Genomic DNA, 13,388 nt, shown 5'->3' with positions numbered 1-13,388 from the left:
ATGTTTCTGTCCAGCACTTCAAATTTTAGGGAAAAAAAAGCCAACAAAAATCTGGAGGTGAAGGAAGCCAACACTTTGTTTCATTCCAAAAGAAAATGGTTTAAAGATTACAAAAGTGAACTAAAAGGAAACAACATCTCTCTGGTTTTTAGCCAGTTCCAGTATTGCCCAGAGACCTTAACCAAGGAGCAGTACCATGCTGTGGCACCATATGCTGAAATTTGTAACAGACTTAAAAAGCTCATAATGTTATTATTGCAATTTACAAAGGCTATTTCTCCTAAAAAATATCCCAGATGTCCCAGTGAGATGTTTCTTTCCACCACCCTTGTTATAATAAGTGTTATTTTTGGGGTTTTTTTGCTTCAGCCTGGTCATATCATGTTTCACTCCCCTGAAATGTGGTTGAGCCACAGCCCATGAGTGTTTCACAGTCACACCACAATTGCAGGCCCACAGTGACCTTTGAGGATCACTTCTCTTAGCACATAGGGTGCCCCAGAGAAAATCAGGGTGATGCTATGAACCATGTCAAAGCAAGGCTGGTGATGTAGAAATGACTGGCATGGGATGCTTCAAGCTCCCTAAGCCTCCCCTTCACCCAGAACCCAGAAGGGACATGGGGTTACCTATCCTTTGATGCAGATTCCTTTAAAATGGTCTGAAAATGTGATTTTTAAAGTGTCTTGGAGGCTGGTTAACAGAGTTTCATGTATGTAGGTAGCAGTGACTATCTTTGTTAATAGGATCATTGCCCATACAACAGAAACATTCTCCATTACAATTATTTCTCCCCATTCAGCACCCCCTGCATTCTCCTCCAAGCCTAATTTACAGGAATTAGGGTCCCAAGCCTAATTTACAAGACCCCAACCATCACTGCAACTTAACTCCTTTAATCCCCTCCATAAGGTCTGTTTTCTTGCCTTTTGTGCTAGACAGACCTTTTTTTTTATCCTCACAAAGATAAACAAACACTTGCATGATGCCAGGCAGGACTGAAGAGGGGATGGGGAAAGCCTGAGCCCAACGCAGACTTCTGGCCAAGGTGGCTTCATTCGGCTCCCTGCTTCGTTTGAATAACAATATCTTCTCAGTCACGGCGTTTTCCTTCCCCTTCTCCCCATTTTCTCCCCCATGCAGGCCCGAGTAAAAGGCTGTGTGAATCCAGGAGCCTGCCCATTAATGAGCTGGCATCTGATCCGTATTTACCGGCGTTAATTTCTGGATGTAACGCACCCCTGCCACTTCCCCACAGTTTGCCCTAAAAGGCTTTCCGAGGGGCACAAAAGCAGAGGGTCAAAAGTGAGTTGACCCCGGCCAGAATGTACAATTATTGCAAAGAGGTGGTACACCAGCAGCTGTCGAAACCCCACCGAAGCGCTCCCAAAAGCCGCAGGATGACTAATACGCCGGCCGACTTTGGGCAGGAAGAATTATGGCCCTCCCGAGCAGCTGCAATAATTGTCTTGCCATTGTCCCCCTGCCACCCCCTACAAGTGCCCATTGTGGCCGTGGAGTAAAGTGATTTTATGCTCGGGCTGATGCTGTTTGCGCCCAGCTGCCCGAGCGCTGACACACGAGCCTGCAGAGGGGGGACCCGCGTCTGCTAGACGGGGCTGCGACATACCAGACCTTTTACATAAGTCAAACAGGAACAAATGACTCTTTATCAGACCCTTCTCCCTTTGAAGTGGCGGCTGCTTATGGGCCCTTACAGCTTTTCCTCCTTAGCCCGAGCAAACATCCTCCTTTTGATATGCTACATGCTCATTATCTCTGCCCCATTTAATGATTTTTGATTGAAGGGTGGCAGCGCAGTTGCCAAGAGGGTAGTTAGAGAGGCTCCACGCAGTCAGGACAACAAGAAAGGCTTTCCTTGTGCAGCAGCCTAAATTTGGAGTTTCTTAACAGTGTGTTCTTGTTCTTAGCAGCAGATAAGGGCTGAGCGTGAAATTCTTAATTAAGCAGTAAATAGAGAGTGGGGTGTCAGCAGATGCAGCCTGTAGCCATGGAGACCAAGTCTGATGAAGGAGGGAGCTGAGGCTCAACGCCGGCCCCGGGCTCGGGCATGACTGACAGCTGAAGAATCCCACAAAGCTTGTAAATGGGATTAATTAGTTGGCTAATTATTTCATATAGTTAAATGTAAATAAAATATTTAAAAAAGAAAAATTTCTAAAAGAGCCAACTTGCAGATTTAGGCAGGAAGATGGCAGGAAGGCCAGACCTTCTAGCCTTGTCCTCTCTGGGTGGACTGGTGGGGTTTTGAGGCCAGAAGGGACCATTGTGGCAGCTTTCTCTGACCTCCTACAGAGCATGAATCTCGCCTCATGAGGTTTCTAATAGCTTCTCACAGAGACGGAGCATATTTCCCTGAAAAGACAGCCAAGCATCTTCTAAGGACCCTGAGTGATGGAAAGTCCACCACATGCCATGGATCTGCTCTGCTGGCTAATTATCCTCACCCTCTCAGCCTGCACAGCAGAGAGAAGGAGAGAAGGAGAGAAATCTCACACCAGGGCGAGGAATCTGCTTTGTTTCAAACTTTTACCCTACACCCACAGCATAGATATTAGGTATCCGACACTGAATTATTGATCTCACTCCTTTAAAAGTCCTCACAGAAAATGTTCACAGCATGAATTATACATGTCAGGTGTTTTCATAAATTTCCCCTTGTGTATTTTGGATTATTGTTTCTCTCTATTAAAATGAGGAACCACAACAAGCTCTTTGTGTGATAAAAATCAAGATGAAAGTAATGCAAGAGAAGGACAAGAAAGTGTGTGTGATGCAAGAGTGGCATATGCCAGCCAGACCACTTTTGTCCCAGTCTTCCCAAGACTCATCTCCTCTATTTTTAACAGCAGAGGCCAAGCTACAGATGCCATCCTCTGAGCTTTCCCATGCTGCTCTGACAGTGCAAATCAGGATATGCAAACTGAAAAACAGTCACCTTTTATATTTGAAGGAACAAATTTACACTGTTAGTATGCAGAAATAATAAAATATTTTTCTTTTTTCAGTAAATACTTGACTTGATCTCTGGTAAGGTTTAGACACAACAGCTAAATTTACAGTAGCAAATTTACACTTGAACTGTGTCTAAATAGGGCCAGGACACAGATCCAAGACCAGGACCCCAATAATCTACGTGGTTATAATGCTGGCCAAATTCCTGGCACAGCTTTGGCCTAGAGCAGGCAGACTCCCAGGTGGTGACCAGTGCACCAGTACACTTTGGGATTAAGCAAGCACAGGGACCTTTTAGCATTTAAAGCCTGAGTACATCCAGCCTATTTTTAGAGCTAAAATGTTAAACTCAAGCTTTGCTGTGGCAGTTGTTGAAGGACCAGAGGTTAAAACAGAAAGTGTGATCCTCAGACTGAGGTTAAGTTTTGGGTTTTCCCAGTTCTCCACAAATGTGATTTTCCACACTGGTTGATTTTCACTGTTACCAGACCAAGATGAGTGGTTTGCCTGCCCTCATTGACACAATGATTGTTCTAAAGGTATCCTACATGAGAAAGCTATTTGCATGCCATCTCAGAAGTGCAAATATTTTGCACTGGGGAAATTACATTTAATGAAACAGAAGATAAAAATAATCTGTTATAATGAAAATCATCATCTTTACTTTCCTGGTATGAGTCATGATGGAGAAGCTAACCTTCTCAAAGACACCAAAATATATTTGTGATTTCTAGTTCTGCTGCTATTAATAAAGGCAACAATCATTACCTTGATTTTGACATACAGAGCTTAGATATTTTAAAAATTATTTACTTGAGAATGGAAATTATGGAAAATGTCCATTTCTTAAAAAAAAATATTTCCAGCACACCCCATGATCTCGTGTACAAAGTCACATAGGCAAAGGTTTAAGATGCCTTTGCAAGTTTCCAGCCCTAGAAAAAATTCCCTTCCAGTAATCTTACTGCCTTCAGTGGGCTCAGCCTAGCAAGATGACCATGTTTCATTAATGATACCTGTGATGTAGGACCAGCTGATAGCAGAGGCCATTTGTGGAATTTTATGTCTTTACCACTCAAAAAGAGCCAACTCAAATACAACTGATGTCACATCACTCTCTATTAATGGCACATTCCTTTTGCCGCTAGGTCAGGCATCAGATAGATCAATTAGGGAAGGACCTGATGTGCACTTACCTATTTGATCAGCATTTTGAAGGACCTCTCACTTATTGAAAGGCCATTGAAAGCTGGTAATGAGTAGATTTTGGGTCTAAATTAAAGACGCATCAGCTCTGACACCATTCCTGATCACAGATGTAGATTGCAGCCCCCACACTGCACTTACCCAGGTAGGTGAACTTCCCCATCTTGCTGTCGAGATGCCAATCACAGCTCCTGTGGTGGCCATAGGAAGGTATCAGCTGGAGTGGCTGTCCCCTCCTTGTCCCACAGGACACCACAGCCTCCAGATGGGCAGGAAGATCCTTGTGTTCCACCAGCAGGTAATTCCCAGCCTTGAAGTTGCTAAATGTCACTGAATACTGGAGAAGAGGGAACCAAAAGGAACATGTCTGAGTCTGTGATTAGAGCTCCATGGAGTGCAGCATAAAGGGGTAAAGAGGGTGGTGCTCCTCATAGGTAAAATGCGTTGAAAACAGAAAAAGTTGCAAAACTAAGCAGGAGGTGATGGTAAATGCAGAAGAAAAAAAAATCAACTCCCCTCATCACCTGTGAAAAGTGAGGAGAATCAATGTCTTCTGAAAATTTTGCTTCAACACATCTTAAGGCAGTAAAAATCCTGTAGGTTCCTAAGCACTACACTGAACTTTCACCTGAGATATCCAAAATCATCAAGTGTCTGTGGCCAGGTGGGATGGGGCTTGGAGCAACTTGGTCTAGCAGAAGGTGTCCCTGGCCATGGCAGGGGTTGGAACTGGATGAGCTTTAAGATCCTTTCCAACCCCAACCATTCTATGATTCTATGACCTTCCTGAATTAAGGTTCAGCTTGTCACTGCTGACATGGACACACTCTTAACCCAGGTGATTACAGAGAAGTTATCTAAGAGATAAGAGAGAGCTTATCAGTCATCTTATCTAAGCCTATAAATACAGAGAGACTTTCTCAGTGCACTTAAGTCTATTTTATTTCTCTCTGTTCTTCTAAAGAGATGAAAACATGATTATCTCTTCCAGATACAATTTTGAAATTATAAAACCTTCCCATGTTACCTGGAGCTGTTTGCTGACCAAAGGGTTGTCAAATGTCAACGTGTAAGTCTCTTTATCCAAGAGAAGAGCCATCCAGCCATACAGGTTTGATAAAGTATCAGGGACATACTTGACTGTGCTTGACTTATTCCTACTGTCAGTCACAGTTAAATTATAGGGAATGTCAGGAGCCTCTTTTCTGCAGGAAAAAAAAAATTATTTACATTTCTAAATTGAACTCTGTTATTTTGCAACCTGTAAGTTCTATTTTTATTTGAATTACAGAAGCTGTGCTGGATATCCCTTAGAATGTGTCTCCATTTTTGTAATTCTTTATAAATGCCATAGGAACAATATTTTACCCAAATTGCTGTAAAAGGAGAGAGAAAAAGAGAGACACAGCATGTAGGAGTAAAGGAAGAGGAAGAGAACAGGACAGATGTAACAGCCAGGGTACCAACTTTTACATTGCCAGAGTATTTTTCCTCTGTCAGACTCAAGGGCTTCAGGTTCAACTTTAAGGGTCTTCATGAAATTTGGTGGAGTCTTCATATTAGCCCCAGTCCAGGCTGGGTGGGGTTTGGAGTAACCTGGTCTAAGGGAAGTTGTCCCTGCCTATGGCAGGGGGTTGGAATGAGGTGATATTTAGGGTCCCTTCCAACCCAAACCATTCTGTGATTCTATGATAATTCCCTCCCATCTGAGTGGTCAAAAGTTTCAAAAAAAGTCCTGTGTAATTCAAAGAGCTGGTCTCTATCTGCACTCAAAGCTGGGGCTACTGAGGATTGATTAAATCCTTCACAAAATGGGTGAACTTTTAGTTCAGCAGTTCTTATGAGCATCCAAATGAGAACTCAACCCCCTTTTTCACTAGAACTTGGCATTCCTAATTTCTGACCAGTCTACTCAGGAGAAAAAACCCTTACTGAAGAAATCAACATTAGCACTGATATCATGAGGGGTCATAAACCCTTTAGATTTAAGGTTGCACTAGACTCCTCTCAATTTTGGCATTTGAGATGACAATAAGCTTAAAAAATCTCCTCTTTTAACCATCCCTTCAATATTTTTTTCTCAATATTTGAAGCATTACCTTACAACTACACATCTCAGCATATTGTCTAACCTCTCAGACTGGATATGGCTTACTAACCCAAGACAGTGCTAAAATTTATGTCATCCTGCAATTTGCCTGTATATGCAATTTTTGGTTGCTTTTTTTTCCCCCCAAGTGCTTTGAAGATGATGCAAAACCACCAGAGCAGTCATCCCAGATGTATTTTTCTTTTCTCTTTTAAAATCAGTTCAGTGATTTTTTTGTTTCTTTTTTTGTTGTTGTTATTCTAGTGTCTGTCACTTTGTCAAATCACTTTCTGGTTACCCAGAAACATTCAGCTGAGAAACAGCAGCGGCAAAGCGAAGTGTGAATCAGCAAAGAATCAGTCAACCAGAAGATATTGGCAGACCAATGAAACTGGAAGGAGTTTATAAGGCTTAAACAGCTTTTGTACCACTAATAAACCTCCTGTTATGGGCATTAACTGGACCAGGATATTAGGCCGCTAATTAAGCAAGTAAATGACAACAAGCACATTATTGCCACAGCTATCAGCACCTGCACAGGTATTTTAGCAGCAAAGGAACACCACACACAATGCAAAACTCTCCTGCACATCCAGAAGGAGCCTTATGGAGTTGCAAAGATGCCCAATGTCACAGCAAGTGACAGAGACTCAGACCCATCCTCTCTGCAGCATAAATTCACATGGTTTTACTCTTTATTTATTTTAATTTTCATGGCCAGAGATTCTGAAGAGAGGAGCTTGAATCACTTTTACTGGGGGACTCTCCCCAGTACTTCCAGGAGAAGTAAAGACAGAGTAGAAAGCTCGGAAGGGACAATCCTGCTGGGATACAAGTCTGACCTGTTAGAAGGTTAGGTGGCAATGCCACACCAGCCATGTAAATCCAATAGCTGGTGAATGGAAATGTGAATTCACTAACTAGTGAATTAAGTGGGAATCCATTTATGTTGGAGACCAATATTTAGAAGACCCCAAATAAATATCTTAAACTGCATAGTGAACTTCCAGATGACTACAGTTAAGTGAAATACATCTTTTCCTGTGTGTCGACTTATAACAGACAAGTTATAGAATCATAGAATCATTTAAGTTTGAAAAGACCTCTGAGATCACTGAGTCCAGCCATTAACCCAACACTGCCAAGGCCACCTCCACACCATGTCCCAAAATGCCACACTTACATGTGTTTTAAATCCCTCCAGGCATGGAGACTTAACTATTTTTAGAGAGTTATGAGCACCACTGCCCCACAAAGCTAATTTCAATGCCTGACCTCCTTTTCCATGGGGAAATTCTTTTTAATATTTAATCTAAACCTCTCTTGGTGCACCTTAGGGCCATGTACTCTTGTCCTTGTTCCCTAGGAGCAAAGCCTGACCACACCACCACACTGCCCACCCCATGGCTCTTCCCTCCTGTCAGGAGATGTGCAGAGCCACAAGGTCCCTCCTGAGCCGCCTTTTCTCCAGGCTGAGCCCCTTTCCCAGCTCCCTCAGCCCCTCCTGGTGCTCCAGCCCCTTCCCCAGCTCTGTTCCCTTCCCTGGACACTCTCCAGCCTCTCAGTGTCCCTCTTGTCCCAGAGCTGTCCCCAGCACTGGAGGTGCCCCAGCAGTGCCAGCACAGGGGACAGCACTGCCCTGCTCCTGCTGCCACCCCAGAGCTGGGACAGCCCAGGTGCCTTTGGCCTCTTGCCCACCTGAGCACACCTGGCTCATGTTCATGACCCAGGAAGGAAAAGGAGCAGGAGATACCTTATGGCCTGGAATCTCTAGGGTTTTCTTGACCTGGAAGGTTGTGTCCTTGTCTTTTACATGAGTTGCTTGAGGTTTTGCCACCCATAAATTCATTTCCAACTCCTGACAGGGTGCCCACCACCAAACCAAAAATTTGGGGAACCTAGAAAACTTCTCAGCCCAGTGTGCAAGTTAACTGGTACAAGGACACAATAAGCCTGAGATACACCCCCTTGAAAGGATGTCAGTGTGTTGTTTCTTCACCTCCATGCCAAAAAGGCACCAAAATGGAAGTACCCTACTAATGGAATTACCACCCACAATTAGCACCATTTCCATTTGCCCTAAATAGCCAGTGATTTCAGTGTGCCCTAAATAGCCACCAATCTACCTCTCTTTAATGCTAATGAAGTAGAAGAGTGCTGGCACACACGAGTATTTCTAATTCAGAGGATCCGAGGGAGCCTGCACGCATCATTAACGTGGAGAGCTTCATTATCAGAGGAGAGCCTTCCCCCGAACTTCTCCTGGCTTTATTTGAAAGAAACTAGGAGGCAATGGTCTTAATGCAAAATTAACCCTCCCTTTAAACTGCTGGAAGCCTTTGCAAAGTGTAAGGGGGGAAAAAAGGATGACTCATTGTGAAGGCTGTATTTTTTATATCGAAGCAGGTTTCAATTAAGGAGCAATTTGCTTTAGAAATATGGCAGGATTACAGGATAGGGCTTTACAGTCTGAGCCACAATTCACCAATTGTGACTGTATAAACTGTTATATAATTCAGCTCAAATGCATTGTGCAGAACTGCTCGACAGATATGGGCCACAAAGGATTTGTTAAGCCAATCAACAACATGGAGGAGAACAAATATTAACTCTCTTGTTTATGTTTACCATTAACTTATTTATCCTAAGGGTCCATATCTGTTTGTATGAAGGCAGGCGCTCTGTTTAGCTCTAAATGCTTTCTGTTTGTGTAATAATCCATTATGATTATCCCTCTTCAAAAACAGGAAACAATTTAGCATTGAACTTCAAATGGGACACCAAATGTTTATATCAAGAGTCCATGTTTATTGTTGGCCAAAGGGAGGCTAATTCAGAATTATAACCATATCAAACACTTTACAGGTTTAATCTTGGGCCCCAGACCAGTTCACTTTATTTTAATTGCCAAGAACTAAGAATTTTCAGCTGTTTTCAGTAAATGTGAGTATCTTTGTTGAGATACCAAGCTCATTATTCAAATCTGTCTTTTATTATGAATCCTTAGTAGCAGTGATTTTTTTTTTTCCTGCATGAGTCTTTTAGGAAATAACCAGATCTTTGACCCTGATCTTGAGTCACCACCATGGGCTGAATTCTAAATAAAAGAAGAATTGAAATGGTTTCCCAGGAATAGAAAGGATTGTGACTGACAAGATGGATTCCTTCAGAGTAGAATTTCAGTTTGCTACCCCTGCCTTCCAAAATCCCCCATATCCTTAAAACATTTCCCCAGATCCTACAGTTTACAAGCTGATATTTTCAGGAAAATGAAAATCAGACAGAAATCCTGAGCTGGAAAGTGGTTGGTAAACAAACAGGTAAAATGTCTGCAGTGTGAGCGTGGCAAACACTAGAGGAGGACTGCTTGTCCACTCTGCTTTTCCCACATCAGGCAGGACTCTGAAGAGTCCCTGGAAGTGTCCAAGGCCAGGTTGGACAGGGCTTGGAACAGCCTGGGGTAGTGGAGGGTGTCCTTGCCCATAGCAGGAGGTGGAATGAAATGATCTGTAAGGTCCCTTCTAACCCAAACCATTCTGTGATTTTAGGATCAATATGTTGGTTATTACAGGGAGTCCCAGCTGATGCACCTGGCTCTGATCTATCCAGGACATAAGAAGCATCCAACAGACTTGCCAGATTTCTCCTTGCCAGGATAGAAAGCTTAGGGCCAGCAAATGCTGGCTCAATGTTAAATTTATCTCCCTGCACTTAGAAATACCTCAGATGATGGTCAAGCTGAGGGAGAAGACTTGAAGAAATGTCCTGTCTTTCATACTCATAATACTGTGCAGGGTCTGGCTTTGCTGCCCATACCCCTGACTGCAGGGTGAATAGAAAGGTCTCCACCACTGGGAAACAAATTTCTCTTGGTGGGGTGTCTGAAATGCCAGAAATGCAGCAGAGTAAAAGATGACTCTCTAAAGCTGAGCTCATGAGTTGGTAACTGAACAGCCAATAATTTAATATTTGCTTTCCATGTTACATCACAGGAGCCCTCAGAGGATGGGTTACGGGGACAAGTGACCATGTAAGCTGCCCCCTGTGTGGGGGCACACACGGCCAGAGAGTGACTGAGGACATTGAGAGAAGAATTGTGGCCGTCAGGGTGTTTCACAGCAGGGAGATGTTCAGCTGAAGGCACCACAGAGAGTAAACATCAAAGGAAAGCAAATCTAGAGTAACCATCTGAAATTTCTTCACAATTCAAAGACACAGAGGTGGGGGGACACCAACCCATACGCAGTGGCTGGGTTTGCAGCAGAAGTGCTGTCACAACCCAGGACATCCCTCTGGCTGTCCTGAGCAGCCCAGACCCCTGCCAGAGGTCTCAGAGACCCTGGCACAGAGCCCAAAATGCCTGTGGTTTTGATTATGACCCGTGGAGCAAGTTACCAACCTTAGATGAAGATCAGCAGGCCACAACAGTTTAAGTAGAATATTAGTGAAGTTATCACAGCGTGGAAAAGTAGATTTTACGGTTTTTGGTATGGGGGTTCAGGAGGCAAGATGGAAGGAACTGGGCAGATCCAGCCTTTCTCTCCTTCTTCTTCTTGGCCTCCATCTTCTGCTGTGATGTTGGCACTTTTGGATTGGTTTAGAGTAGAAGTTCACTGTCTAACATAGGTGATAGGTATTGGGAAGTAATTGTAAACACAGTTTTTAGTATAAAGACATAACACTGCCCCAGGGGCAGGTAGAGTGCCTCTGACTGTCTTGATGAGCTGACCTTGGCAGGGCAGGAGAAAATATTTTACAGATAAGATAAAATAAACAACCTTGAGACCGAGAAATGAAGAGCCCTGACTCCTTCTTCAACAACCAGGCTGGGAAAAGAGACTTTTGAACTTTTCTCAGGGTCACTCTGACCAGCTAGAGACCCTGACAAAATGCATCACACAGAGAGAACGATAGACGTGAATTAGGAATGAAACATAAAAGTTAATCTTTTGCTTTGCAGCAGAAGAGGGAGACAATAAAAGGCTTGAACTACAAGACTGGTGCGAGCAAGTCCAAGTAAAGCAAAGCAAAATCCATTGCTTCCCCAGAGAGAAAAGGAAAGCAAATTAGAGGGACCAAGAGGGAAACTCCCTTTTGGCAGGCGCAGCCACCGCGTGTTTGGAGTACCCTTCGCCGCAAGGGGCTGCCAGGCTGCAGATTATTCTAATGCTCTCCTCTTGTAAAAATTATGCATAATGTGAAGAAACTTTGAAAGTCACTTAATCATGTTATGACAATTTTTTAATGAAAATTTGTTTTAATATTAATAGAGATTCATAGTTCCATGATAATATGGGTAGCGGTGGCATTTGGAGCAGCCGTTTCTAGCCTGCAGCCATGCTGTGCTGTGCCATAGCATAAGCTGTGCTTCAGACTACTCAATAACTTTCTCACATATAAATTTATAAAGACTTTTATAAGCTCCAATTACATTTTTAAAAGACATAAAACCCCTCTTTAAAGTGTGCTTACGTGACACATTAGTTTAACTTTCAACTGGACTTTGTGAAGAAGGGTTTGGTTACAGCAGTGCTAGCTTGGAAATGGATCCCTATTTCCCTGGAAGTTGTTGAGTGAAGTAGTTCAGGACAGAGAGTCACAAAATGTAGCTCTCCTTTTCAGAAAAGAGTTTCTATAGTTTTTCTCTAATAAAACACTCATTTTCTCCCATTGATATAGTTTATTTTGGGGAAAAGTGTCAATACAACACATGCATCCTCGAAAATTAAACAGCACCAAGATAAACAGTCAATTGCCCACATTGTATGATAAATAATTGAAATTGTACCAGACAGTCTTTCACCTGGCACCAAACAGTCTTATCCCTGACAGCTCCCAAGCAGGGGATCTTCCCTAAAGATTAGTGCTGATGCAACATCCCTGATGTTTTGGAGATTGAGATGGTTAAAAATATGGCCATGTCCAATACTTGCCAGTTGCTCTCAGGGTCAGGGAATGATCCTGAGATTGCTGAGATAGAGGGTGCCATACTAGGTCTCCCCTCTTAAAATCTATTATTTGCCTCAACCTTCAAAATTTTTGGAGCCAGAATCCCATCCCTGAAATTCAGGATGAGTGAAAAAACCCACTATCTCAAGCGTCTCATGCTTTTTTTTTGAGGAGCACAGAAAATTCTTGTGGCAGACCTGACAGGTCTCATATACCATAGCCTGGTAGAGGATGATAGAAAGATTTCTTCCAGAGAGATTTTTAACCCTTTTTTTGTCAGAAACTAAAGATAGCCAAGCAACAGTGCTTTTGTCTTTTCATTGAGGTGAGATGGATCCAAGATCCATTGTTAGGAATTTTTTTCCCGTCACTCACCTATCTTTATTCTCTTTACTCAACCTCTGCCAATTGCTCCTAGTCATGTTTTGCTGTATTAATCCTAAACTATTCCTTTTTTATTGCAAACACTCTCCAAACACATCTGGATAAAATTCACCCATTCTCCTTCTCCCACCCCCTTCATCCTCTGGTCATGTTTATTGACTTTTACTCTTCATCCCCTCCAGCTCCTTTTATTCCCCATCCTGGTCCTCTCCCAGGTTCCTTTTGGAGCTCTATCTATCTGAACAAAGCCTCCCTGACTCACCACCCTCATTTGGCTGGTTCTGACAGTATTTCAACTTCACATGACAGTGATTTGGCTGCTGGGAGCTGCTGAGGAGAGAGGATCTGGAAGCAGCACAGAGAGGATGCTCACGGTCCCTGGGGTTACTCTGCTGAGTACACAGGAGGCCAGGCTAACAGCTGGCTTCTTCTTCTTCTCAGACTGCCAAGGATCTTTGACATAAATTTATTCCCAGATCATGCAGAGGAATAATAAAGAAGCTAAATAAATACTTTCTTGAAATAAAACCTTAATTGAGAATCATTGATATGGCTAATCATCGAATCCTGGAATGATTTTGATTGGAAGGGACCTTAAAGCTCATTTAGTTCCAACCCCCTGCCATGGGGAGAGACATCTTCTACTAGACCAGGTTGCTCCAATCCCTGTCTAACCTAGTCTTGAGCACTTCCAGGGAAATTCTCATGCAGTTTACTGGGAAGACAAAATTTAGGTCCGGTTACGCCTTCCAGCAATGGTGCAGATGAACTCCTGCTTGTGCTT

General features: G+C 43.1%; 1 protein-coding gene across 1 annotated transcript in view; it reads right to left on the bottom strand.

The window, feature by feature from the left end:
* Positions 1–13,388, bottom strand: part of PKHD1 (PKHD1 ciliary IPT domain containing fibrocystin/polyductin) — a 238,112-nt gene that overhangs the window by 99,216 nt on the left and 125,508 nt on the right. The window contains exons 47-48 of the mRNA XM_054291748.1: positions 5,210–5,387; positions 4,324–4,519 (exon numbers count right to left, since the gene is read on the bottom strand). Of these exons, the coding sequence (XP_054147723.1) occupies positions 4,324–4,519; positions 5,210–5,387 (374 nt within the window). The remainder of the gene's footprint in view (positions 1–4,323; positions 4,520–5,209; positions 5,388–13,388) is intronic.

Source organism: Melozone crissalis, unplaced genomic scaffold (assembly GCF_028551555.1).
Source record: "Melozone crissalis strain CALT ecotype California unplaced genomic scaffold, PUWL_Pcris_2 ptg000106l_1, whole genome shotgun sequence".
Taxonomy (NCBI): Eukaryota; Metazoa; Chordata; class Aves; order Passeriformes; family Passerellidae; genus Melozone; species Melozone crissalis.
This window is presented reverse-complemented; position numbering and strand designations above follow the sequence as displayed.